The sequence below is a fragment of the Prionailurus bengalensis genome, chromosome C2 (assembly GCF_016509475.1).
Source record: "Prionailurus bengalensis isolate Pbe53 chromosome C2, Fcat_Pben_1.1_paternal_pri, whole genome shotgun sequence".
In the NCBI taxonomy this organism is placed as follows: domain Eukaryota; kingdom Metazoa; phylum Chordata; class Mammalia; order Carnivora; family Felidae; genus Prionailurus; species Prionailurus bengalensis.
The window spans coordinates 3,418,308-3,443,933 of NC_057350.1; the positions used below are offsets into that span (position 1 = coordinate 3,418,308).

At 60.8% G+C, this 25,626-nt stretch overlaps 1 protein-coding gene across 1 annotated transcript in view; it reads right to left on the reverse strand.

Annotated features, from left to right (window-relative positions):
- PDE9A (phosphodiesterase 9A) overlaps positions 1-21,670 on the reverse strand; it is an 89,289-nt gene extending 67,619 nt beyond the window's left edge. The window contains exon 1 of the mRNA XM_043593526.1: positions 21,394-21,670. Within this exon, the coding sequence (XP_043449461.1) occupies positions 21,394-21,462 (69 nt within the window). The 5' untranslated portion in view covers positions 21,463-21,670. The remainder of the gene's footprint in view (positions 1-21,393) is intronic.
- Positions 21,671-25,626: the final 3,956 nt, after the last annotated feature.

Below are 25,626 nucleotides of genomic sequence, written 5' to 3' on the forward strand. Positions count from 1 at the left end.
AGCTGCTGAGAACGACTCTTGCCGGGCTTGTCACATTCTCGGGTGGACTGGCACGAAGTCAGCGACCACTAGAAGCTGGGTTTCCTGCGCAGGTATCTGTGGTTTTGCATTACGAAATGCTGCCCGTCCGGACAAGTAGAATAACCAAGTGGCTGCGTGGGTTTGGGCTGAGTTTTGCAGCCTGGGAAAGACGGCGACCTCCACTATCGCAGAAGAAAAGTTCAATCTGTGTCGGGAGGGGACCAGGGACCGGGCAGGGTGGGGGTGGCGGGGGTGGCCTCCCGAGGGAGCTGAGCGTCCCCGGGGATCTCCTCCGCGAGGCCGGCCACCATCCCGATCGGGGCGCGGGCAGTCTCATGAAGCTGGCAAACCAGTTAGTCGCCTTTCAAAGGCACGGAAAACGTCCCCGGAACCCCTGAAAATCATCAAAAAACTCTCGGTGTCAGATATGTCGTGCTTTCGGGGTTGGCTGTTGTAAAACATGCAATCACGTTCATTGTCTTGCTGTTCCCGTGTATGGCGCCTGTGAAATTTTTTACTCAATTGCCTTAGCAACAGTTTTCACAGAGCTGCTTAGAACCTGGGGGTAACGAATCGCAGGCAAAATTGTCCTCATTACGATTCTCCTGCAGTGTTGCCCCCCAAGGGATTTTACGGGCTTCCGCTGAGGATACTGAGCCACGGACACCACATTGCTGGGGTCCCAGCATAGGGGGGGAAGACGCTTTCCTCTTCCACCAAGTCCCCCTTCCCGTGGAGCAACGGGTGAGCTCTGCTTCTCCACACAGGGAATGTTCCGTGTGGCCTCCTCTGGTTAATCAGAACTGGATGGATGCTTCTGGGACGCTCGCTTCTGGCACCCCTCCCCCCCCCCCCCCCCCGCCCCCCGCACTCCTCCTCGCTCTGTTCACACTGGCTGTTGATCTCAGCCCCCCGGGGCATTTTAAATCTCAGTGTTAACTTGTATTTACTCTTGTAATTGATGATGATGTTCATTAATTATAAATGTCCCGCTGACATGAGAAATCTGTACTCCACCAAAACAACGGTACGGACTTCTAAAAATAGCCATATCGGCCTCCAAGAAAATAGGAGGAAATAACCAAATTGACAATGGTGAAACAGTGGTAGACGGCCAAAATCTGGAAGCGACGAACGCGCCCTTCAACGGGTGAACGCCAGCACGCTGGGGTCCGTCCACACCACGGAACACCGCTTAGCAAGAAACAGAAACAAATTACGGGTCCGCACAACGACCGGATGAATCCGGAGGGATTCGTGCCAAGTGAGTAAAAGCCAATCCCCGAAGGTTCCATACTGTGTGATTCCATTCAGATGACACCCCTGAGATGACAAAACTTTAGACACGGAGGACAGATTAGCGTCAGCCAGGAGTTGGGGACTGGGTGGGTGGCGGCAGGAGAGGGGAGGATGAGTGGGGGGTGGGGTCTCAAAAGGGGCGATCGGGGAGGGGGCGTGGCAATGAGAATCTGTACGTTTGACAAACACGTATACAACTCAATACGCACACGCAAACAAGCACGATAAAGCGGGCGAAATCTGAGTGAGGTGTTGGGTCAACTCAGCGTCCACGTCCTGGTTGTGACACTCCTATAATTTTGCAAGAAGTTGCCACGAGGGAAACTGGGTTTCCCTCTGGTTTTTTTTAAGTGTATTTCTTTATTTTGAGAAAGAGAGAGAGAGAGGGAGCAGGGGACGGGCAGAGAGAGAGAGAGAGGGAGAGAGAGAATCTCGAGCAGGCACCGCACCGTCAGCACAGAGCCCGGTGCGGGACTCGAACCCACGAACCGTGAGATCATGACCTGAGCCAAAGCCAAGGGTCAGATGCTCCAAGGGCTGAGCCACCCAGGCGCCCCTCTCTGTATTCTCTGCTACAACTGTGTGTCTACCTATCAAGAGGTTTTGTGCGGTAGCTCTGGCCGGGGGTCGCGAGGGGGCGCCCCGTCTGGAATGTGCACCCACACGGCCCTGGGGGAAAGGGGTTTGGCAAACGCGTGCCCTCCGACCCAGAAAGCCGTTTCCAGGAACCGCTCTTAGGGAAACAATAACAGCGAACATAATAATAAGAGCATTTATAAAGTGCCCTTCTAACACCGTTCGGGCCCTTTTCACGAGTGAGCTCACGCCTACGGCGAGCCAAAGCCCTGACCTGCGCGGCCGCTTTGCAAGCAAAGAGCCACGGCCAGGGAGGCTCCTCTCCTGTTATTTATTGCAGAGAAACGGGATTAGGAGAAATATCACATAAACGACGAAATGACTCCATTTGAGCCAGTCTCCAGGACGGAACATTATGTTGGCACTAAGATCATGTTTCTGAAGACGACTTCACGTTCTATCGGAAAGTACAGCTGACGTAATGCTGAGTGAAATGATCAGGGTAAGGAATTATGTAAACAAAAAAGAGCCACACACGCACACACACACACACACGAGAACACAGCCTCAGGAGAGGTCCCGAAACGTCTGGTGGCACGATGGGTTCTTTTCTTTTTATATGCTCTGCGTTTTCCAAATATTCTACAGCGACTCTGCAGGGCTTTCACAAGCAAGAGTTATCTAGATCTGGAAGCTGAGGTTAGTAACTGATAACAGAAGTAGCTTTATGAACATTCCCCCCCGAGGGCACGTGCTGTACTGCATTTACATAGAATTCTTAGGAGACAAATAACGGCCTTTACCATTTTTTATTCGGAAAGAATATTCTTTGGCATTACGCCAAGCAGATGAGGAAATTAACCAGAGGACAAAACCCAGAATTTAAATAGCACTCAGCAAGGAGTGTGGGAACCAGCGTGAGAGGGAGGCACCAGGGGAACATGGGGGGCAGGGTGCAGAGCCGGCGGGGGGTGGGGGGACCCAGAGAAGGCGTTGGGGGGAAGGCAGAGCAAGAATCCGGGGCAGAGAACGAGGCCACGTGCCTCCTGGGGCAGAATGAGGTGAGAAAGAAAACTGGGGCCTGGAGGGACCCCACGGGGCACTGGGACCCGGAGGAAACCCGAGTCAGGGAACCGGAAGGGGGAGGCGGGGGGGGGGGGGTGGTGGTGCTCCCGTCCCCAGCAGGTGCTCTGAGTGCTGGAGACGCAGCCAGGTGCTCCCCCACGGGCTGGGACTCCCTGTTAAAGAATTCCTAGGCTCCAGACCTTACTGGAACGCCCCTCAGACCCATGCATCTTCAGGGCCCTGCTGACCAGGGACCAGGAAGGGTGTGGAGGCCCGGGGCCTCCTGCTGAGGAAGCTGCAATGAGGCTCAGGGGACTGCAGAGTCCAGACCAACAGATGGGCCGAGACCGGCTCAGGCCGGGAAGCGGCTGACTTCTGAAGCGCGCATTCTGGTTGACCAGAGCCGCCCTGGGGCACGGGGGCGCAGGACGGGGTCTTGGCAACCCCTGATTCAGATTTCCTTCCTTCCAGTAGGTCGCCTCAAACTCCTTTAGATGTAATTACAAGGCAAACCCTCGGCTGTAATAACCTAAGTGTCAACGATCTGAGGGGGGGACACGTTATCTTTGGGGTCAGGTCCGCTGGGTTGGCCCCCACGAGGCCGCCCGTGACCGCTGTCCTAAGGCCGAGTCCTGGCCCCCGAGTCACGGGGCCACACAGCCCTGCTCACGTCCGCAGGACAGTGTGGGCCAGGGTGCGCTCCTCAGGGAGTGTCTTGGGGGCCAGTAAATCTGGGGCCAGTGACGTTAACTGACCCTGAGGCCGTTAGCTGGTGGATGCCGCCCCGAGCTCCCGATTCTAACCCCCGTGCTCACGCAGGGACCCCCTCTGTTCCCATTCATTCTTTACTGCGTGCTGTAGATGTGAACTTACAGGACAAATGGATACTAACACATGTCACTTAACTTTATATAAGCTTCACATATTAGGATTGTGTGTAAAATTTTGTGTGTGTGTGGGGGGGGACCAGATGGGTTGTTAGCACTGTGCAAATCACAGCACTAACTCTTTGGCCATCAGGGCAGAGTGAGTGGGTCTGGCCACGAGTAGTCAGCTGGGTGAGCGGCTGCTCTCAGCTGGCTTGGTCTGAACCGGCAGGTCCTGGTTTGCCTGGAGTGTGGGCCATTTTAGCTGTCTCACATCCCTTGGATTACCCCTGGCTGGACGCTGGTGTTGTGCACTGCTCCAGGCCCATGCAGGGCAGAGGGGTGAGCAGGGAGGAGCCACAGACGTGAGTTCACCTCCAGCCTCTCCTCTCACCGGCTCAACCCAGGGCAGATTTCTTCACCGCTCTGAGGCTCTGACTCTCCCGCAGAGTGAGGAAAGTAGTTTTCCTGTGCCTCTGGGATGTCAGGAAGGTTCATCATGACACACGGAGAGCTTGGTGTGCACTAAGTGCCAAGTTATGTGGCCGCTGTGATCACAGGAGGGGCCCTCTGAAACCCTTCCCTGGGGATGGGGCTGGGGAGGCTCCTCCTTGACCCCTCGTGAAGGGCCATTTTCACAAGCAAGAGGCAGCAAGGGCACACAGCTTCGACCTCGACGTGTCGGCGTTCCTGGGTGTTTCAGCAGAGTGTGGCGCGAAAGGACGTGTTATCTTGGGAAAGCTGTCACAGAGCAGGTTCCATCGCTCTGGTGTCCCTGTGCTGCTCATTAACCACATGCAACTACACCCACAGTGCAGTGAAACCTGGGGTCAGATCGACGCAGATGTGTGTGGATTAGTTCACCGAATCACCAAGCAGGAGTTGAGAAGACTTTGCTGGGCTCTGGTCCGGGTTCGTTTTGTCTTCGTTAAACGGGAAGAAAGTCTTCGGAAGATGAGGTCCCCGAGGGCAGAATTGTGGGCGGTTCTTTGCCTCCCACGGAGCACAGGATCTGCCCATCAGGTCCGGGAGCACTGGCGCCCAAGCGTTGGCCTCTGCAAATGAGCTGGGGCTGAAATCTGCCTCCGCTGGTTTGTGTCACACCCCTGATGATGCCAGAGCCACCACCGTCACCTCGACTGTCACCTCCGCCATCACCTCCACCTTGACCTCTGTCATCACATCTTCACCACCACCACCGTCACCACGACCTGACAGGATCACGACTCTTCTTGAGCCAGAATCTGAGCCCAGTGACCCTGGGACATCATCATCACCCCTGTCACAGATGAGGGCTCCGAGCCACAGAGAGAGAAGAAGCTGGCCTGGCCAGCGTGGTCCCAAATGCAAACTTGGGCCCGCCTGGCTCTGAACCCAGGGCCGCGTGCTGTTCCTGAACGGAGACCTCTAGGGGCGGTCTGCACGGAAGCAGGAGTGGTCTCTTGGCCTCTGCCACTGTCACTTGCCCATAATGGCGTATACGTCCTCCGTTTGCCTTGTTTTCAAATATCGGTACTTCTGATGGCATATTGACTTAGGCTCCTCTCCCAGAGGAAAAGAAACCAATTCAAATTCCTTATCTTTCGTCTATCAAACTGTGACTTATTTTCTGTAGTTCCTAGAACCTACTCAGGTTTACATCCGCTTCTAGAAGCTTTTATAAGGCTTTGTCTGCCTTCAAAGCAAACCAGGGTATTTCAGTCTGACTCCCGGATCTCATGCCCCAGCTCCAGGAGTTAGAGCCCAACCCGCACAGCCCACAAAGCGGCCAAATCACGGCCCATCCCTGGACTCACAACTTTTCTATCTTTGAGGGAATTAAAAGACGAATTTCCACCGGCTTTTTAGTGCCCAAGAATTACAAGTGTTTAATATAGAGAACAGGCTAAAAAGAGACCAAGACCACAATCCCACATTTTATGTTTTTAAATACGCAAGAAATAAACACGTGTCGCCGAGGAAGCGTGTGGGCCGTCTACCTCTCTCTCCGTCTATCTCTGTCTGCAATCTGTCTGCAATTCACCTCTAATTACAAATTTTACAGTCATGTAAATGTGAGCACAACATTCACTGTGTTGGCCCTTGTTTTCGAACCCTTAAGGATGATGCCACAGAGTGGATTACAGTTAACTGTCAGGCAATCCGCTAAAATAAACTCTCTATCAGGCCTCGCTTCCCTTTCCAAGTTAGGAGGTATTTTTCTGGTCACTGCGTTTGAAGAGAATATAAAGTAACAGCAGAAACTACCATTTATAAGTCTGTGTCAGACTCATTACATCCATTCCTCTACAGAAGAGAAGTTTTGTGCTCTGGAAACGTTCGAGCGTGCACGACAGCGGGGCCCCACCGCGGCCCCCGACCCCCACGGCCACCAGCACAGGCCCAGCCCGAGTCACCTGCACCCCGACATCTCCCCCGCGGGGTGACTGAAAACCCAGGGTAGACATATGGCTTCATCTGTATGCACGTCGGTGTGGATCCCTAACCTACGGGATCCTTTCTTACGGTTCAAGACAGCCACGGGGCGATATTCACACGGAAGGAAAACTAACAACAATCTGCCTTATCATCCTTCGGGGCGTCATAGCTGCAGGTGCATCTGTATTTCTATATCTGGGTCTGTACCCGGGCCTGTATCCGTGTCTGTGTCTTTAAGGATCAGAAGTAGCAAGCGTTCATCTCCAAATAAATGGCAAGGAACGTAAAGGGCACGAAACACGCGGACAGGAAGAGGCTTAGGGAGACCGCAAACAAGTACAATGTGTGGGCCAGCTTTGGATCCCGAATTGAAAACAAACACGTGTGTGAGTGTGTGAGACACGGTCCCCTTTCCTTTCCCTGCGCGATTTGGTGAAGAACGCTCATGACCTTTGATCCTTAAAGTACGCTTGAGGGTGGGTATCCTTCTTCCCGTTTTGTAGATGGGAAGGCTCAGAGAGCGTCAGGAACTTTTCCAGAGTCACACAGCGAGGGAGCGGCGATGGAGGGGAAGGGCGTGCGTGAGTGTCCGGCAGAGGGGCGATGGTCGGCGGGGAGGGGTGAGGACGCGACGGCTCAGGGTGACGAAGGACACCCAGAACTACTGACGACCGCCCTCGGACGCGGCACAAAGTCTCCCCGAATCGTGGGAGGGCTAGCTGGGAGCAAACACAAGGGGAATCCCCCAAATGCCACCCTCCCTGCCCCTGCAGGGTCCTCTCATCCTCACAGTGAGGGTAACACAGCTCCACCTGCCTCGAGGTGCCGGGAGGCCCCCACGGGGCGGTCGCCGCACCGAGCCCGAGGGCTGGAGTGACCCTCGCACCCCATGGGTAGACCTTTCCCTGAGGTCTGTGCTGTGGCGCGCGGAACCTGAAGCCAGCCTTCCTGGTTCGGCCCCAGCTCTGCCTCTGACGCGCCCTGAGGTTGGTGGGCACGCTGTCGTCCTCTGCAACACGGGGAAGTCGAGACACTGGTCGCCCTTGTAAGATACTTGCAAATCCCTGCTACGTTGTGGGCGCGAGACGGATGTGTGCTGGGCAGGGACTATCCCCGTGGCACAGGCGTGGAATCCGAGGGTCAGGATCCTACAGCTGCACGCGTGTCTGTGCCAGATGCGAACTGCAGTCTGTTGATCCCAGGGCTGCCGGATAAGCAAGCGGGGCCACGGTGGCGGAGGGGGCTGGGGGGCGGGCGCACGGCCAACGGCCCACCAGGCATCTCCTCTCGGCTCCCGTGCACGCACGGGGGGCCCTCTCGTCTGTTAAGTGAACGGGTCTGGAGGCACGTTTGCTCAGCACGGCATGAGTTAACTCCGTGAAAATGAACAGCAAAATTTGGTGTGGGAGTAGAGTAGACGGAAATGTAGGACCCTGCTTGGAGTGTGCGGGCAGCCGGCAGGCAGGGGAGGCAGTGACGTCATCACACGCACAAATAAAGGCAGATGTGACCCATCTGTGAAGGAGGGCCGGCCTTGAGGGACGGGAGGCCACAAGGAGCACGATGCACCGGGCCGCAGGTGCAGGGAAGGTGTGACCGCCCCACTGCGCCCCGTCCGGTCTCCAGACCGATGATCCCGCCAGCTTTGGGGAACAGCCGTTATGTGAGGAGCCTTGGAGACAAGGGCCTGTGGTTTAATCCGAGGCCGGAAACACGTACAACTGGGCGGCTAAGAGCCCTGTGGTGTCCTTCTCCGCCCTCCGAGGCAAAGCCTCAGCAGACGCGGTAAGATTGAGGATCCTGGGAAGAGATTAGCCGGATTCTCTGGATGGGCCGTACGGGAAACCCCCGAATCGCGAGGCCGCAGAGAGGGAGAGGTGACACAGGAGGAGGAGTGATGTGAAGACAGAGAGTTCGGAAGGTGCTGGAGTGTGTGGCCACGAGCCAAAGTGTGCTGACAGCCCCCCGAAGTAGGAAGCAGCAAAGAATGCTTCCCCCTAGAGCCTCTGGGGGTGGGGGGGGGGAGCTCTGCCAGCATCTTGATGGGGGTCCCATGGTGCTGATCCTGGACTTTGGCCTCCAGAACCGCGAGAGAATAAATTGGTGCTGTTTTCAGTGACGCTGACAGTGGGAATGCGCTGGTGTCGTCCCAGGAGCCGTTGTGTCCTTGGCCTCCATTCTAAGACTGGACTCTCTTTGCAGAGAATAGGAATCCTTGAGGCTGTGTGAGGCACGGGGTGCGGATATGACTGGGGGCACACCCCAGGAGGGGCCGGGGGGGCCGGATTCCAGAGAGGGGACCCATCACCTTGTCCCCCCGCCCCTCCCCTCCTGGAGGGGCCGATGTGGGCCTGGGTGGGGAGGCCGGACAAGAGCAGCCTGGGGATCCATGGGAACTCCTGTCCTGGTTGACAATGTTCATCAGCAGGACACGGCCGCCCAGACCGTCTAAACAGCCCTCCAGCTCGGGCTCCGGGCCTGGGCTCGGCAGGATTTCAGGGCCCCTCTCCCTGCGCCTGTGTCTGCGAGGGCCCACGGCCCCCTCCGCGCTGAACCCATTTGTCATGGCCGATCCATTCACCCCTCGTGTCACTCTCCGGCTTGCTCTGTTTCGTTTTCTACTTCTGGTGTCTGAGGCCAGTCTCCGCCGTGATAAATAATGGACCACAGGGGACGGAAAATGCAAAGAGCAGACAGCCCAACGGGTAAGAAATGTGTGGGGGTGGAGTCCCCTTCCAAGGACTGTTTTGTGTGGGGACATTTCTGAAGGTGTCTCTCCGGTGGACAATTGCTTTACTTCTTGGGTCCCATTCAAGGGTGCCCGACCGTCCCGTGTCCCCTCCCTGGGCCCCTGCCTGGCTCTCCTGCCCGACCTGCACCCTTGTCCCCCAGGGCTCTGTTGGGCTCGGCTGTATCAGGAGGCTGAGTGCGGCCAGCGAGACCGTCCTGGGCCCCGGGCTCCTTCGTGCCCGGGGGGAGGGGCCGCGAGAAGGGCCACCCACGGGAGACCCCCAAGCCTGCAGCCCTCAGCCGCATCCGGGAGGGGCGAGGGGGTGGCGGGGCAGGGTGAAAAGACGTGGGGAAGCCCTGTGGCAACCAGACCTAGCCTGGGAGTCAGGAAAACCCTCCCCAGGGAGACCCGGAGCTCCGGCACCTTGGAAAGCGAGCGGCATCACTTCCATCGTCTGTCCCAGCAGGAACGAAATCGGGGGGGGGGGGGGGGGGGGGGGGAGGCAGAAGTGCACGGGCGGAGGGGCTGTTCCGGGAAGCGGGTCCTGCACGGTGTCCCAGAGGCCTTGGCCGAATGGCAGGTGTTGGCTCTGAGGTCAGGAGCGGGGCGCAAACCCTGGGGATCCGGGTCCTGCAGCCCTTTGAGGAGAACCCGTCAAGGCGGAAGGCTCACGCCCCTTCCTGCTCCAGCCTCCTTCCCGGGCATCACACCAGGGGACCGCGACTTCTCTTGAGAGGAATCCGCGCACCATCATTCTCTCCTTATCCAAGTATTTGCACGGAACCCCAGAAATCACTCACCACCTCTGGCCGCCTCGAGACACACGATGGCCCGAACTCGCATGGAATCTAGAACCCACAGCTTCCGTGAGCAGAGGCAGCCCAGGACGACCCGGAGAAGCGGGTCACATTTTTCCGTCCTCCCGTCCACCTTCCGGGGGGCCGGCCTCGGGCAAACCCCGCTCCCTCCCGCCAGTGACGCCACGGGGACCGTCCTGCACCACACCACTCCCTCTACAAGGCCACTCTGTTGCCAGCGCGGAAGGCAGGCAAACGGAGGCAGGGGCATGTTTTTATTCAAAGTTCTTTTTCATGACGCTCCTCCAAATATAACTTTAAATCCTCTTTGAAATAACTGTAATACTCCCAGAAGGACTGGAGGTTAGGATGGGGACAGCTCATCCGGCATCAGTCACGAGCTGAGGATGACGCGGGCAGCGGCATAGGGAGGGGACAGCGCGGGCAGGCGGGGCCAGACGCCCTCACCCAGCCACCCTGGTGAGCCGAGGCCAAGGGCATGGAAATCGGAGACGTGGGAGAAAGTGGGCAGCTGGGTGGCCACCCGGCGCGGAGGGATCCAGAGGCCCTCATCTGCACGGGGGAGGAGTCCCTCCTTCCTGCGTCCGGGGTCTCCTCTTTTCCCTTTCCTTTTCATGACCTTAAGATTTCATTAGAAAAATCGAGGATGGTTTTCCTGCCAGAAAACAAGGGACTCTGGGTGTGGGCACCAGGGTCCTCGCGCTGGTCCCAGTGGGCTGCGTGCCTGCCGCCGAGGTGGCTGGAGTGGCCCCCCGGCCCTGCTTCTTGTCTTCAGAGGCTGGCCTCCACCCGCCAGGCTGAAACGCCCCGTGCCTCCTGGGTGGTTGCCACACGTCCCTGCAAAGGTCAGGGTTTCTGCTCAACGCCATGGGACTCTGGGGGTGGCCTGTCACCGCGATGGAACCTCAGCCGGGGGCCGTGTCTCCGAAGGCCCGCACGTGGCTCACTGTTTAGTTTGATGCCTGGGGCTCACAGCAGCCGCGTGAAAGCCGCCAGCTCCCCGACTCTTTCTTCCAGAAGGAGAGCCTGGCCCTTAGGAGGGGTCCGTTTGCTGCCTGGACCCGCCTCGCTCCAGGGCGTCCTCTCAAGCTGCCTGCTCCTGGATCCCTCTGGAGGACGCACAGAGGGCTCACTGCAGGGGCTGAGGCCGAATCAGAAACCCACACCGGGGGGTCAGGGGCTCTGCCTCCAGCCTGCGGCCTCGGCTGCTCCCGCACCAACACCCAGGAGACCCAGGGTCCCCATCCCTGGGGAGGCCCCGGGCTTCAGGGGAAGCCCTGGGGCGGGGGGAAGCTGCAGGCCAGGAAGCTAGCTGGAAGAAACAGGGTGCTCCGGGCAAGAGGTGGGGCGCAGGGTGTGGGGTGGCCTGTGACGCGTCTACACCTTCAGGACAGGAGCCCGTGGGAGCCGGCGCGCCCAGCCACAGCCCTCCAGGCTCGTTCAGGGCCACGGCGTTAGCACTGGTGACACTGATTAGGGCTCTAACACAGGCAGCACCTGGGGGGCAGGTCTGATTCTGACTCCAAGAAAGCCCTCTCCCCACCCACCTGTCGCTTCTCAGCGCCTCCCCCTACCTCCCGCCGACCTTCATAATACCTGCCCACGTGTCCATGCAGCACCCCGACGCTGATGCCCACCTCCTTCACCTGCTCAGCCCTGGGCCACCCCACACTGCTTCCAGAAATATTTGCGGGGGCGGGGAATTCACTGCTCCTACACTTCCCTACTCACTCCTCTGCTAGGGGAAGCTCCTCTCTGGACCCCGGCTCCTTGGAATTTTCTGGGCTGGCTTTGCCAGGTCGGGGGGCACGGAGGCCACCTCCCTCCTCTGCTGCTTAGGGCTCAGCCTTCCAAACAACACCCACGAAATGGGATCAAATTCACGCTGGGATGGGACCACAGCTCTGCACCCTGGCGGCTCGAGGGCCGAGTCTAAAGTCCTAAGGGCTCCGCAGGCCACGGCCATCTCTGGAGTCCTGTTTCCCAGCCCTTCTGGTGTCTGTTCTGAGCTCCGGATTTTCTGTTCTCCGCAGTGATGTCTCAGGCTTCAGAAGCTTCTAGAGATCTGAGGGGATGTATGAACCTTTAAGCACTGCTCACATCTTAACCGTTCTCTGTGTGAAGTTTATATAACGCAACTCTGGGCAAAGACATCATTTTGGGGGTCTCCCCCCAACACTTTGGAAATGGCTCAGCTCCCCAGCCACGCCCAGCACCCAGCGGCTTCGGTGGACAGCCAGCCTTTCCATAAGCACCCGGGGGTTAGCCCCTCTTGCGAATGTAAATTCAACGTTACTGAAGATTCTAGAGGATAATGTCAGCGGTACTGGGTGCTGCCTCTCTCTCTGGCATTTGTAAGACTATAAAAGTTTAAAAAAAAAAAAACACCCGGAAGGCAGAAGCTGGGAGGATAAAGAGCCTGAATCACCGGGCTCCAGGGCTCCGTTAACCGTTCTGCTTACAAAACAAATCGGCCCAGTGGGCGACTGGCCTCCAGGGTGACCAGACTCCATCTGGACACCATGCCCGTTACCCCGACCGTCCCTTTGGTGGTGCCGATTGCAGGACAGGGTGGCAGTTTTCCTCACGGCCGTGTTCTGGGCTAAACGGAGCGGGGAACGTACCAGGTCCCGCTAACTCCCGCCACTGCACGGGTAGGCTCTGACTTTGTTTCCCCGAAGCACCTCCCATCTCTCCCAGGGCTGAGGTGCTCCCCCGGGCTGCACATGGGGGGCCAAGGGCCCATGGGGGGAGGTGTGGCCAGCAGCCCCCCGCGGGCAGCCCGGGCAGCGACCAGCCACACACCGTGAGCCCGAGGCCCGCTCGCTTCAACAGCACAATTACTGTTGAGTGTTTGCGGCACCCACACCCCTTCCGGCAAAACCAATGCAGCTTGAGCCTGGAGCCCTAATGCGGCCGGGGGTGGGGGCAGGCTGTCCCCGCTCATCCTGCGCAGCGGGCGTGGCAGGGTCAGCGGCCACCCCGCCCGCCCTCCCCCCTCTCCACAGTCCCCGTGGCCCCACCTCTGAACCGGCGAGAAGAGAAAGGAAAGGCAAGTGTGGGTCCTCTCTTCGGTGAGAAGGCTGGGGGGCAGGAGGGTGGACGTAGGGCTGCCCCGGGAAGCACGGTGTCCCTGGGCGAGAAGCATCTCTGCATGTCACAGAGCGCGCCTGGACACGGGCCGGGCGCGGGGACTGACGGCCAGCTGCCCGGGAGCCACCTGCCGCCCCGCAGCGGGAAGCCGGGGGTCTCGGCGAGGCCCTCCCAACAAGACACGGGCATCTGACTGCCTTCCGTCCGCAGCGTGAATAGATAAACTCTCAACAGATCAATACAAGCGGCGAGGGCTCTACGCGGCACTCACCACGGACTGGCCCCGCTTCGGCACTGGACACACGGTCCTGTGTCTCATCCGAACGACCCCCGAGGGAGACGCTCCCTCCACCCCCCCTTCACGGATGGAGCCACCGAGGCACGTAAGGAACTTGCCTGCGTGCCCCAGAATCCGGGCTCTGGACTGTGACATCATGCTGTCGGTACGTGGACAGAGCGTCACTGAATCTGGGAAGCGCCCACCCTCCCCGAACTGTTTACCGTCCCCGTGTGGTGTGGTCACGGCCACACCACACACCACGTCCTCGATTAACGCCACTGCGGCCAGGAAACGGCGGAGGGCTTTGGGGAGGACAACGCTTCTCAGAAAAGACAGTAAGAGTGCCACCACAGCACGGCCCGCGCTTTGCACGCTGAGCAGGTTCACCGAGAGTGGAACCAAGAGACAGAACGTGGGCCATACACACAGGGGGATGTTATTCAGTCTTAAGGAGTCAGGAAGCGGACCCATGCCACAACGTGGACGGACCCCGAGGACATCGTGCTCAGGGAAACACGCCAGGCACAGAGGGACAAGGACTGATTCCATTCGTCCGAGGGGCCCGGAGAGTCAGGTCCACGGAGACGGAGCAGAGGGTGGGCGCCGGGGGCTGGGGAAGCGGCATGCACTGGGGACACAGTTTCAGTCGGGGAGGATGGTCGGTGGGGATGCTGGTGACCTGACTGTGAATCTGTTTCATGCCCCAGAGCTCCACAGCCAGGAGTGGTTAAGATTGTGAATTTTATACATTATTTTCTTTAACGTTTATTTATTTTTGAGACAGAGACAGAGCATGAACGGGGGAGGGGCAGAGAGAGAGGGAGACACAGAATCTGAAACAGGCTCCAGGCTCTGAGCCATCAGCCCAGAGCCCGACACGGGGCTCGAACTCCCGGACCGCGAGATCGTGACCTGAGCTGGAGTCGGCCGCTTAACCGACTGAGCCACCCAGGCGCCCCTATACATTATTTTCTTAAGTTGACTTATTTATTTTGAGAGGGTGCGCATGTGTGCAAGAGTCCCAAGCAGGCTCTGTGCTGTGAGCGCAGAGCCTGATGCAGGGCTCGATCCCACAAACGCTGGGATCGTGACCTGAGCCGAGATCAAGCGTCGGACGCTTAACCGACTGAGCCACCCAGGCGCCCCCAATTTTATATGTATTTTGCTATAATTAAAAAAAAAAAAGTCACGCAGGGCACCTAAAGCTAACTCGATGAGACTTTCTGGCTCTACTTTAATGCTCTAGACTGTGTTTTTAGGGGTACTGCTTCTGTTCAGGCAAACGCTCCCCTCGGGCAATCAGCTTGGGGATTCGGGGGGCAGGCGTGGTACCGCGGTGGGGGCGAGGGGGGACGGGAGGACAGGGAGGGTGCGCTCAAGGCAAGCGAACCACACCGTCAACTACAGACATTTGTTTTTTTGAGGTTGCAACCGTCTGGGGCCATCTCCCGCCACGTGGCCGCGTGCCCAACACACCCGGGGAGAGACGCCGCGTGCTCCTCGCGCTCCCGCAGGTGGCTCTTGACGTGCGCGCTTAGGATATTTTTTGCTCAGAAAGATCCGGAACCCTGGGAACGCAGACGCTCGACCACCAAGCGGGAGGAGACGGCCCCGGGAGCCGAGTAAGAGGCTGTGGGTCCAGCTCCAGTTCGGGGCCGGGGTCGCTAACTTGCAAACCGCGCCGGCTTCGAGCCTGGAGCTCGTGCCTCCGCGGCGGATGGGAATGTTGGGCCTGGACGTGCCTCGAGGCAGCCGCCTCTCAGCTGGTAGTCCGCGTGCCCGAGGGGGGAGTTAGGATGCGCGGGGACATCCTTCCTAGGGTCAAGATCAGCTGGCGGGCTGCTGTCGAGGTGGATACTTGGGGGGCCCTCCGCATCTTCCGGGGACTCTCTTATCCCTTCCAGCCAAAGACCTGGCCCAGTTCCCAGTAGTGCTGCCGCTGGGTCATCCGCAGCCGAGGAAGCGGGGGCTGGATGTAGGCGGCTCGGCCTGTGCCTTTTGCTGGGGGAAGGGCCTTGGGGACGTGCCCACCACTCCCAGGAGGCAAAGCCAGGGTGTGGGGACCCAGCCTCCAGGGAGCCACGGCTGCCTGTGCCCCCCCCCCCCCCCCGGTCCCTGCCGTCCCACCGCCGGGCTGGGCCCTGGGCTCCCCGTCAACGGCACTGACATAGGCGGCTCGGCCGCGTCCCTGATTCGTCTTTCATTTGCAAGTCACGTGAGCTGTCTGATGGGACACCAAGCCCTTCCTCTGCTCTTGCTTTCCTTCCCTGAAGACCAGAGCTGTGCTCCGCACGTGTTTCAGGCCACGGGGAGGCCGCTGGCCCAGGCCGTTCGGGGCTCCAGGGGTCGTGTTTCCAGCAGGCACCCGGGGTCCTGGGGGCTGAGTTCAGGCTCGCGGTGGCCTCACAGAGATGCGGACAAGTGACAAGAGTGCTGCTTCGGCTCCTGCCGCGGTCTCCCAGGGCAGAGGGAGGGGCAGGGGGTGGCGGGGGAGGGGGTGCCGGGCCGGGGGCTGCTATCAGGACAGGACGTGAGCCTCCCTGGGGGGCCGGCTCCGCCCTGGGCACTCTGCCTGTCACTTGGTGCCATCCGCGGTCACCCCATGGGGGCGCCTCTGCCGTGCCCACTGTAGCAAGGAGAAGGCGACTTCCCTCGGGCTTCCTGGCGGTCAAGCTACAGAGCCGGGTCTGCGGGGCCCGTGGTCCTCGCCACTCTGTGCGGTCACCCCTCCAAGACAGGGTGAGCTGCAGGCCGTCTGAGAGATCTCCGCGTCCTTCTGTTTAAGAGACCTTCGGGCCATGGCGAATGGGAAGGGGGAGGGAGACCAGTGGTTCCCTGACTCGTCGGTGCCCTCAGGCTAGACAGGATTGGACAGGCCTCCTCTCCGAGAGGTGTCTGGTCGATCTACTTGTCCAGTAAGAGACCGGACACCCCAGTTCTTGTTACATCCCCCCTCCCAGCTCCCACCCAGCTGGAGACAGAGGGGTCATCGCAAGCCCAGGGGGACAGAGCTGGAGGCAAAACGCCTCCTCCCCCCTCACTACCGGACCATCTCCAGCTGGAGACCCTCTCCGAACCTGGGCGTCTCCGAACTTGGCGATTAGCTTATGTTACCATTTCAAGTATCCACTTAAATATCGTAAGTTACAAACACTTAAAGGAAGAGAAGCAGACTGCGCTGGAGGATGGCCACGGGGAGTCGCCGTCACCTGGCGGTCGTGCAGGGGTAACAGCGGTGCCCAGGCCCCGAGAACTCGCGACGGGTCGCGCGGCCAGTGGACGCGGTCCTGCGCAAACGGAGCGGAGGCCCCTCCGTCGTCGGCTCTGCACGTGGGCAGGGCAGGTGCACGCATCTCAGATTCCAAAGGACAATTTCACCAGGCTCTACCAGGTGGCAAGACAGACATATTTTCCAGGAAGGGGGGAGATACCCCAAAGGGGGTCTCCGGGCCTGGCCGTGCTGACCACATGCGGGGGGGGGGGCGGGGGGGCAGCTCCACGTTTCGCAAAAGAGAAGGTGGGGTTGCCCTAAAGGAGTGCAGTAGCTGTTTGTGCCCAAGGCAAGAAAGGAAGGCAGAGGAGCCTGCAGTCCCTTGGAGGGTGCAGGGCTGGAGCAGGGCGGGTGGCGGGCACAGGGGGGCAGGCGGCGGGGAGAGGGACGGCGGGCAGGGCTGTTGGAGGCCTGGCCGCAGAGGAAGCCGCAGGGACTCAACGGGACCCAGGCACTGCAGGCCCAGGCTCCGGGGACCACGGCTCCTGGTGAGAAGGGAGGACAGCCGGGTGCACTGGGGCGGAGGGACCGCAGTCAGCGGGTGGGGCGACCAGCAATCGGTGAGCCCAGCACAGTCTTTCACAGATACTAGAAGAACTTTCCAACACCGCTCTCCGCTTTCGGGCTTTCTCATTTGTTCCCTCGTTTTAGAGTAGACACAGCTTCACCAAGTCAAGCGGCCCTTTGCGTCTGGGGACCTGGGCTCCAGGTTCAGAGCGAGGCTGGGGTCCCAGCTGCGGGGAGGCTGGGACAAGAATGCAATGGCTCGGAGTGGGGGCTGAGGGCGGGCCGGGCAGGGTGCCATCGGCAGGGGACTGTCCCTGAGGGAGCCACCAGCCCAGGGCAATGCACCAGCAGAGGTGGCCCCTTCTATCCTCGGGAGCTCCGGGAGGCCCACTCTTGTCCACATGAGGCTTCTTACCAGCCCAAGCCCAAGGCCAGGCTGAAGGGTCACATGAACGCCTCACTCTTCTCCGTAAGGTCATCAAACCCATGCCTGGATGTGCCACCAGGCAGGGGCCCCTCAACCTCCCCAACGTCACCTGTATCATCCTGCCATCCCCTGGACATCCCAGCTGAGCGCACCCTTTCTCCGTGGGCGCGGTAGATGAGTGCAGAGGCAGAGGTACTGAGGCCCGGGGCCGCAGAGGAGAGAAAAAAGCCAACCGTCTGGGCAAAGACAAGCAGCATTAGCTTCTAGAGAAGAGTCCTCTGGAGCAGGGGTTCCCAGCCATCCAGGATTGAGGACACCGCTCCCCCTTCGACACGAGCAGGGGACGGCTTCATCTGGTGCAGGGGAGGAGAGGTGATGGGGACAGGTGTGTGGAGGTGAGTGAGGCCGTCCCCTTAGCCAACCAGCGGCTCCCCATCCGGGTCATCCTGAGGCTTCCCAGTCTGCGAAACGCCCCCCGACCCCAGCCAGTCTAAACCAAGGAAGGGAACGTATCCATTAAGCCCCCCACGTCCTGCCCCGCCCCCGTGTCCTTCTGTCCGTCCCGGGGCACCCTGTGGCAGCTGTGGTTGCCTATTTGTGAGGCCATCACGGGGGGGAACGGCATCGTGGGTGTCACGGTCACGCCGGACCCAGCTCTCAGCACACGGTAGCTGTTCAACAGCTCGTCCGGACAGCGGGCTAAGTGACTCGCCTTGTCCCGTTGATTCTACGTCAAGCAGCCCTGGCAGTTCGCGCACCTTGCGCAGAGGTTAAGGACCGCGCCCAGGCCATGTGGACGGAGGGGGGAGGCTCTGAGAGTGTGGCCCACGGTCGGCCTGGCTCCGTGTGCTGTCTTTGTGTGTATGTGGGGGGGGGGCCGGAGGGGCGCGGGCCCCAAGCAGAGCCACCTGTGCCCTCCGAGCCCACTGTGCACAGCCTCTGACGGGAAGCTCGCAGGCGAAAGATCGATTCCCCGAGGCGGTCCGAGGATCCCCCCAGTTCCCACTGCTGCTGTCACACTGTATGCCCCGGGGACTGTATGTGACGTGCGCGTCTGGAGTTGCCTTCATGTCAAAAAGCACTGAACCAACTGTCCGATGGCTGCAATGGTGTCACCGGGCACCTGAGACGCCCCGGCCTCATCACCCCAGGACGGGGAAGGCGGCCTCCCTTCGGACAACTCCGGACGATCCCCCTAAGCTCTGTTGGACCCGGTTCTATCTGCGAGGGTCACTGCTGAGGGCGTTCTTCCCCTCCATCTGTGCCCTCTCTGGGGGGAGCGTGCAGTGACCAAGAGCCGGGTGAGTCGCGGAGCACAGGGCAGAAATAAGGCGGAGCCACGGGACTGATGACCAGGGGGGCAAAGCAGCGCAAACGCCAGAAGACACGCGCCTCAACCCCTCCCCCGTCCCCCCATCACGCTTTCCCCTTGGAAGCAACGTGGGGTCTGTGTCCACGGCCTTCGGTGGGGGACAAGGGCTCTGCTGGGTTAAAGGGAGACAGAGCACGGCCAGCACGCGGGGACCTTTCACAATCAACCGGGCGCCTGTGACCTTAAGGAAGGAGGGCGCAGCCACAGAAAACACCGCTGGAAGCGCTCTCGGCAGACACGTCTGACGTCCCCACGGTGCTGCTGGGCGTGCGGTGAGTGGCCCATTGTCATTTTCTGGCACGTGCCTGGAAACCCCAAATGCGTGGCTCTGCCCAGGGCTGCAAGTCCAGCCGAGCCTCCAACAGCGTCAAGGGCAAAGGCAGAGCGCTCCGAGCAAGGTCGAGGAACAGTAACAGGCGCTGCAGACGCCTGCCCGCACTTCCCCTCCCCTGCGCGCCGCGGCCAGAGGCCGTTCGTGGCCGGAGCCGGGGGTGGGCGCCCGATGCCCACCCTGGTCCCGCAGCCCCAGGCGCTCTGGTCGCCCGCTCTTGCTGCTTCCCAGGCCAGTCTCTAAAGCAGATGCGATTGTCCCACTTTTCGGATGCGGAGGCCAGCTCCGCCGCGGGGGGACTTGCTCAGAACCACGGGAAGGGGTGGAGCCGCCCCGGGGAAGCAGATCGGGCCCCTCGGAGGCCGGCCGCGGCCTCCCCGCTCCTGAGGGCGGGTGTGCCTTCAAGGGCTGCCTTCTGGAAGTCGCCAGCACCCCAGGTGCGTCTGCTCCTACATGCCAGCCTGCCCGCACCGCCGGCGGAGCCCCCAGACTCAGCCCTCCCCTCGCACCCTCCGACACCTGCCTTCCGCCTTTCACCCGCTTCCGATCCAGCTTCTCGGGGAGACCTTTGGGAAGCTCTGGGGGAGAAGCTGTCAGTGCTGACCCGGCGGCAGGGTCTCATCTCACCTCTTTCGAAAGATCGAGGGGGCCGGCCTCAGAGAAGTCTCATCCGGCAGGGCGGGAGAGCGTGTGCTCGTGTGTGTGCAGGCGGGTGTGCGGGTTTGTGTTTGTGCACGTGTGTGCTGTGTGCGCGCATGGTTTCGTGCGCACATTGTGCGTGGAAGCACGCGTGCACGCGTGTAAGTGCGTGTGTGGGGCTGCGTGTGCGTGCACCTGACGCGGGGCCGTTTCTTCCTCTGAGGAGGCCGTTGAGGCTCCTGAGCGGTCCGGCAAACGCCCAGTCCTGGAAGTCGGGGGGCCGGAGGCCCGTCCTGACCACCTGCCCAGCACTCATGAAACGAGAGGGTTGCCAGCCTGCCCTTGCAGATGCTTCCTGTTCCCTGCTCTCTGATTCGACCAGGGCGGGCTGGGGTGGGGGAAGGGTGGGTTCTCACGTCCCCGGGACGGACATGGGGACAGTGGCAGTGAGGGTAGGGTGGCTTGTTGGCAAGCTGGTAGAGGCACTCCAGATCTCTCGGAGAGACCCTCTCCTGCCCCCTGCCTACTCTGTGACTGGCGGGGACACCCTCCCCTGGCTTCCTGGCAGGGGTGGGGGTGGGGGGTCCTGGAGAAGAGAAGGGGAGAGACAGCAGCTACGGGGGCTTCCGTGAAATGTGCAGCTGAAGAATGGGAGTCATTGCCTCACGGTGGCTTCCCCCCCTCCCCCGGGGCCTTCAGGAAGAGCTGAAAATCCCCCCTCCAAGCCAGCTTTCTTATTGTCCCTCTCTGCCAATCAGAGGCACGGGTCCAGGACTCTCTGGGCTCAGGCCAGGGGTTTAGAAAGGGAGGGGCCCGGGACAAAGGGGGGGGGGTCTGTCCCAGAAGCCTCTCCTATGAGACTCAAGTTGGTTAGGGTCACTGGACATCTGGAGGGCTTCATGTCTCCAGAGAAGGGCAGAGGGACCACAGAGCCTGTCGCTTTGTGGGGGGGTGGGGGGGATGAGCAGCCTCAGGGAGCCCCCTTTGCGGTCAGAGCTGACCGCCTGCCTGGGAGGGGACACGGAGGGAGTGGGGGCAGGTACGAGGGTCGCTTCTCTCTAAGACCCCCATCCCCCCTCCGCACCTGCTCCCCACTGGGCAGGAGGCACTGCTCCTGGCTGGGGGGGGGGGGTGGGGGGAGGGGGAGGCGGCATACTCGGTCACCCTCAGTGCCACGGTCACCATCTCTGCGCGGGGACCACATCCCCCAGGGCTGCCCATCGCTGCCCACTGGCTCCGCGGTGTCTGCTTGGGGGTCGTTTCGAGCGAAATGAAAGGCTTAACGTATCAGCCCTCTGAACATGCAAACTCAACCAGATGAGATCTATTACAGAGAAAGCTCTGCCCATGAGGCGGAAAAAATACCCCCGCGTGGGTCGTCCCCTTTCCACGGGGCCCGAGGCGTGGGGATGCCAGCTCCGCAGGGCCCCGCCGTCCCCCAGCCCAAGTTGTCAGAGGCTGCAGCCCGGACCCACCACGCGCGGACGCACAGACGAGACGGTCCCCCACCCGCCGCGGCGACCCCCCCTCCCCCCGCGCGTCGCCCTTCACCCGGGGAGGGGCCACTGCCCGGGATCGCGGGGCCACGGTGCTGACGAGGGGAGGGGGGGTGGGGGGCGCGGACGGAGCACAGGGGTGGGGGCACCCAGCGGGGGCTGCAAGGGCGGGGAGGAGGCTACCTTCTGAATGCGCCCATCGATGTCCAAGTAGATGGCCTTGGGCCGGTAGCTGGAGGAGCCGGACCCCATCTTGTGCGCCGAGCGGCTGCACTTGGACTTTTTACTGTACTTTCTCGACGCCAGCCGCCGCGGGGAGGGCGGGGAGTGGGAGGGAGGAGGGGGCGGCGGCGGGAGGGAGGAGGAGACCAGCCAACCAGAGCGCCGCGCCGCACCGGTGCGGGCTCTGCCGCCGCCTCTGGCGGGCGCGTCTAGGCTCGTGCTCCGCCTCCGGCCTCGGCCTCCCCCCTCCTCCCTCCGCCCCCTCCTCCTTCCCCCGTTTCCCTCCCACCTCCTCTCTCCCTCCTCCCCCTCCCCCTCCCTCCCGATTCCTCCCCTTCCCTCCCTCCTCCTCCCACCTCTTCCCTCCTCCCTCTTCCCTCCCTTCCCACATTAGGGCACACCCCCTCTTCTTCCGCTTGACTCCAGCCTCCTTGGGGACCAGGCCAAGAGAGAAGCCTATCTCCAAGTGACCTCTGGACAGGTGCCCATAGCGAGTGACCCCTCTGGCTGCAGGCTGGTCATCTCCCCATGTGACCAGATTCCCACAGTAACCCCCTCTAGCTGCCGGCTGGTCACCCCTCCGCCGGCCAGAAAATCCCATAGCGACCCCCTCTGGCTGCAGGCTGGTCACCTCCCCACACGGACAGTTGCCCATAGTGACTCCTTTGCCCCAGGTGGCTAATCAAACACATCAGGGACTGGGGGCATCCCCCCCCCCCCGCCCCAGGCTACCTGCAGTCATTAGCCAACCCCGGGCCCCATTTCACATCGGGCAGCTCCCCTGGGTTCAGCCTCCCCCTGCTGCGATTGCTATCCTCGCCTAATTTGACGAGGAAATGAGAAAAGTTGCTTCTCATTCATGCACATCCCTCGCCTAAGTTTTCCGTACATCCTCGGGACTGACAGCCTCTCCCAGCTGCACCCAGAGCTGAAATGGCAATTTTATTTCTGTCCTTACTGGAGCCAGAGTGAGGATTACCCAGCCACCGGCTCTGTGCTGGTTTCCGCGCTGTTCTGCCCACCCTCCCCACACCTGGTTCGTGGCTACAGGGAGTGTGGAAAAGGCAGGAGGGAAAGAGAAGGGATTTCAGGCAGCGAGAGATCTGCAGACCACAGTGGGGGCTCCTTTGTGGCTCCCAGTTCTCTGGGATCTCCCAGTGGGAACCCGATGGGGGGAAGGCTGGTGAAAACCGGGTGTTGCTTTTTGAGAGGGCCCGGTGCACACAGGCTCCTCCCGCCCTCCACGCCGGCCCGAGCCAGCCTGACCACTGCCAACGGTCACCTCCTTTGCCTTCTCTGGCCACCCGGTTTTCACCTGGTGCCCAGGCTTTCCAGAGCCCCCCCACCCCAGCCACGCGGAGCACTGGCCAGGCTGGAGCCCCGGGGAAGGTGGGGCTCATCGTCTTTAGGCAAAGTGGTCTTCACTCAGCCTTTGGACAGTCGGGCACGTGTGGCTTCATGTCCCCGTAGCGTTGCCTTGGCCTCCAGCCCAGCGAAGGGGCCACGTCAGAGCCTGGGCACACGAGACTCGATTCAGAAGTGACTAGGGGGAGATAGAGGGCAGCAAGGGAACTTTGGTGCGGGGGTGGCCTCGTTTGGGTGGCTGTCGTCGGTCACCTGACTCACAGTTGTGATCACGTGCCCCCAGAAAATTGGAGCAAGCACTGTTGTCATGGTTCAGTTTTGTTGTCGAATGTTCTGATGCTGTTTGGGCTAAGCCAGCGATGGGTCCGTGGGGCTGGTGCGCTGTGTGGTGTGGGAATCTCACCACCCAGCAGATGGCTCATTAGCCCGGTGCTTGTTTATTCTCTGTGTCTTACAGTCATCTGGTCTGACCCTCTCCAATCATCTCCCTCTGGCGCCCCGGAAAGGCCGTGTGCGGCTCTCCACGGAGCTCTGGGTCCCAGATCGGAACGTGGGGCTCTGTGACTGCTCCCGGCGTCCCGGGCGAGGGGGGGGGGGGTGTCCTCACACTGGCTGGCTGGGTCTGGATTCAGAATAATAATCACTCTCCTCAGTGTTTCCTGGACCGGCCCTGCACACACATTCTCGTTCAGGGAGCCTGCTGCCGTTGGGGGCCCAAGAGGATTACCCGCCGTCACCTTATTCCCGAGCGGGCCGGCGGATCTAGCCAGCACTGTCTTCACTGTGCGTCGCTGCGTCTCTAGGAGCTGGCGGTCAGGAGAGAAGAAACACGGTCTTGGGCCTGGAGGAGCTGGCGTTTCGCTGGGACACAGACGAGACGGGACAGACAAATGTGACCTGTGGCCTGTGGGGTCATGATGAGTGAGAAGGAGAGAAGTCACGGGGGAAGGAGATACAAACTGGGGCATGTGGGGAGCTGACGTAGACAGCACACAGGCATCGGGGAGCCAGAAGGAAAGAACCTTCTAGCGAAGGGTGGAGAGCCTCCACGCCAGTGCGGCCGGTGGGCGGGAGGGAGTGGACAGAGGGGGCCTGGAGTGGGAAGTGAGGTCCCAGAGACGAGGGGGCGGCGGGCCCCCACGTGGACCGTGCAAGTGACCCGGTGGCACTCTCCTTGGCCAGCCCCACGGGATGTGGTCTACTCGAGTGTTGGTGTTTGGACAGGATCATCCCGCTGCTGGCCAGCAGGGCTGTGGCAGGGAGAGCCGAGAACCCACCCCTACGGTTCTTAGCGTTTGCTAAGAACACTGGTGGTTGGACCAGGGCCGTGAGAAGTGGCCGGAACCTGTAACCACTTGGGAGGTTGCTCAGATCTTTCCTTTCTGCTCATTGCTTAGGTTGGCATTATTTCTGCTTTTTGCTCTCCTTCCCTTTTATATAACGTGGCCCTGCCTAAATTCACGCTCCTTCATCCTGGACGGCCCCTGGGGTAGGCTCGGAGGGGCCAGCTCTCCCCCCTGTGCACCAAATCAGCCCAAGCGTCGCCCCGGTGTCCTTGACCTGTGTTCCCGACCCTGGCTTGGCCACCAGGAATGCAGCCAACGTAAGTTCCCAGAATCGAGACAAAAACGAAAGAAACCGCCTGCCTCTGCCAGGTGGGCTGGGGGCGGGGGGCAGGAGCCCCAAGAGCATTATAGGAACTTGGCCGCTGCATTCGCCTAGTCCCAGGGGGAGTCCCAGGGAAGGAAGCTTATGATTGTCTGGGCGGTCCGAGTGCCAGATCCTGCCCGACTCTCACGGGGAAGGGGGAAGAGGAGCCCCCAGAGGCGCAAAGTCCCCCCTCGCGTCTGAGAGCCACGGCTGGGTCCAGCCTCTGTCTCTGGCCCGCACGTCGACCACATTTCTTCGGGTACCACACTCAAGCTCGTTCCTGTGCGCGGAACCTACCTTTTAATCTGCCACAAGGACTGTGCCGAGGGAGACGCCAGAGTAAGGCATCAGGGCCAAAATGGAGATGACAGGGACGGAGCCGAGACCGGGGCTGGAGAGGCCGGGCCCCGGTCCCTGGGTCCCACAGCTGTTCATCTCCGGCTCAAGGAGACGAAGCCACACGGGGAGGAGAGAGGGTCTGCCCTGTCCCTTCAGGGTGGGCAGTCTCCAGCAAGGATGCAGAGATGAGGAAGGGGGTTCGGGCACTCGGGAAAAGTCTAGAGGATGCATCCAACCGCAGAGGGAGACGCGTGTCCGGAGTGGCCGGGCCAGGCACGGCGTCTTCCCCTGTGGCCAGCAGCGCCCAGCGCTGGCTCCTGGCGGAGCGCCTGGACTGGGACTGGGAGGCGGGGCGGGGAAATGGGTCAGCGGGCTGCTGTGCCCTGAGGACACCGCCTGCCTGTTCTTTCTTGGGTCTACCTGGTGTTGGTAATAACCATTCTGAAAAGGATCCAACCGCCTCCTCTGCCAACTCTTTTTCCGAACCATGGGTGGGGGGGGGGGCGCCGAATGAGCACGTTGAACAAGCGGAGTGTATTAGTGCCCCCCATACACATAAGCGGCCTTATGAAGGGGGATTGGAGCACCCTGGACTGTGGGAGCACCGTGGGGCAGGGAAACGGATGAACTGCCCAGAGATCAGGCGCGTCACACTCTGACAGCCGCACCGCCAGCCTCTCGGAGGGACCCGCCTGCTTCACACGTACATAACGCACCGAATACCCCACAAACGGCTCTCACCGTCGCGGAGAGCCGTTCGGCAGGATGCGCCAAGAGTTTGAGAACCGGCCTGCCCCGAGCTCCGGGGCAAAGGGAGGAGACACGTGCAGGCAGCAGCCA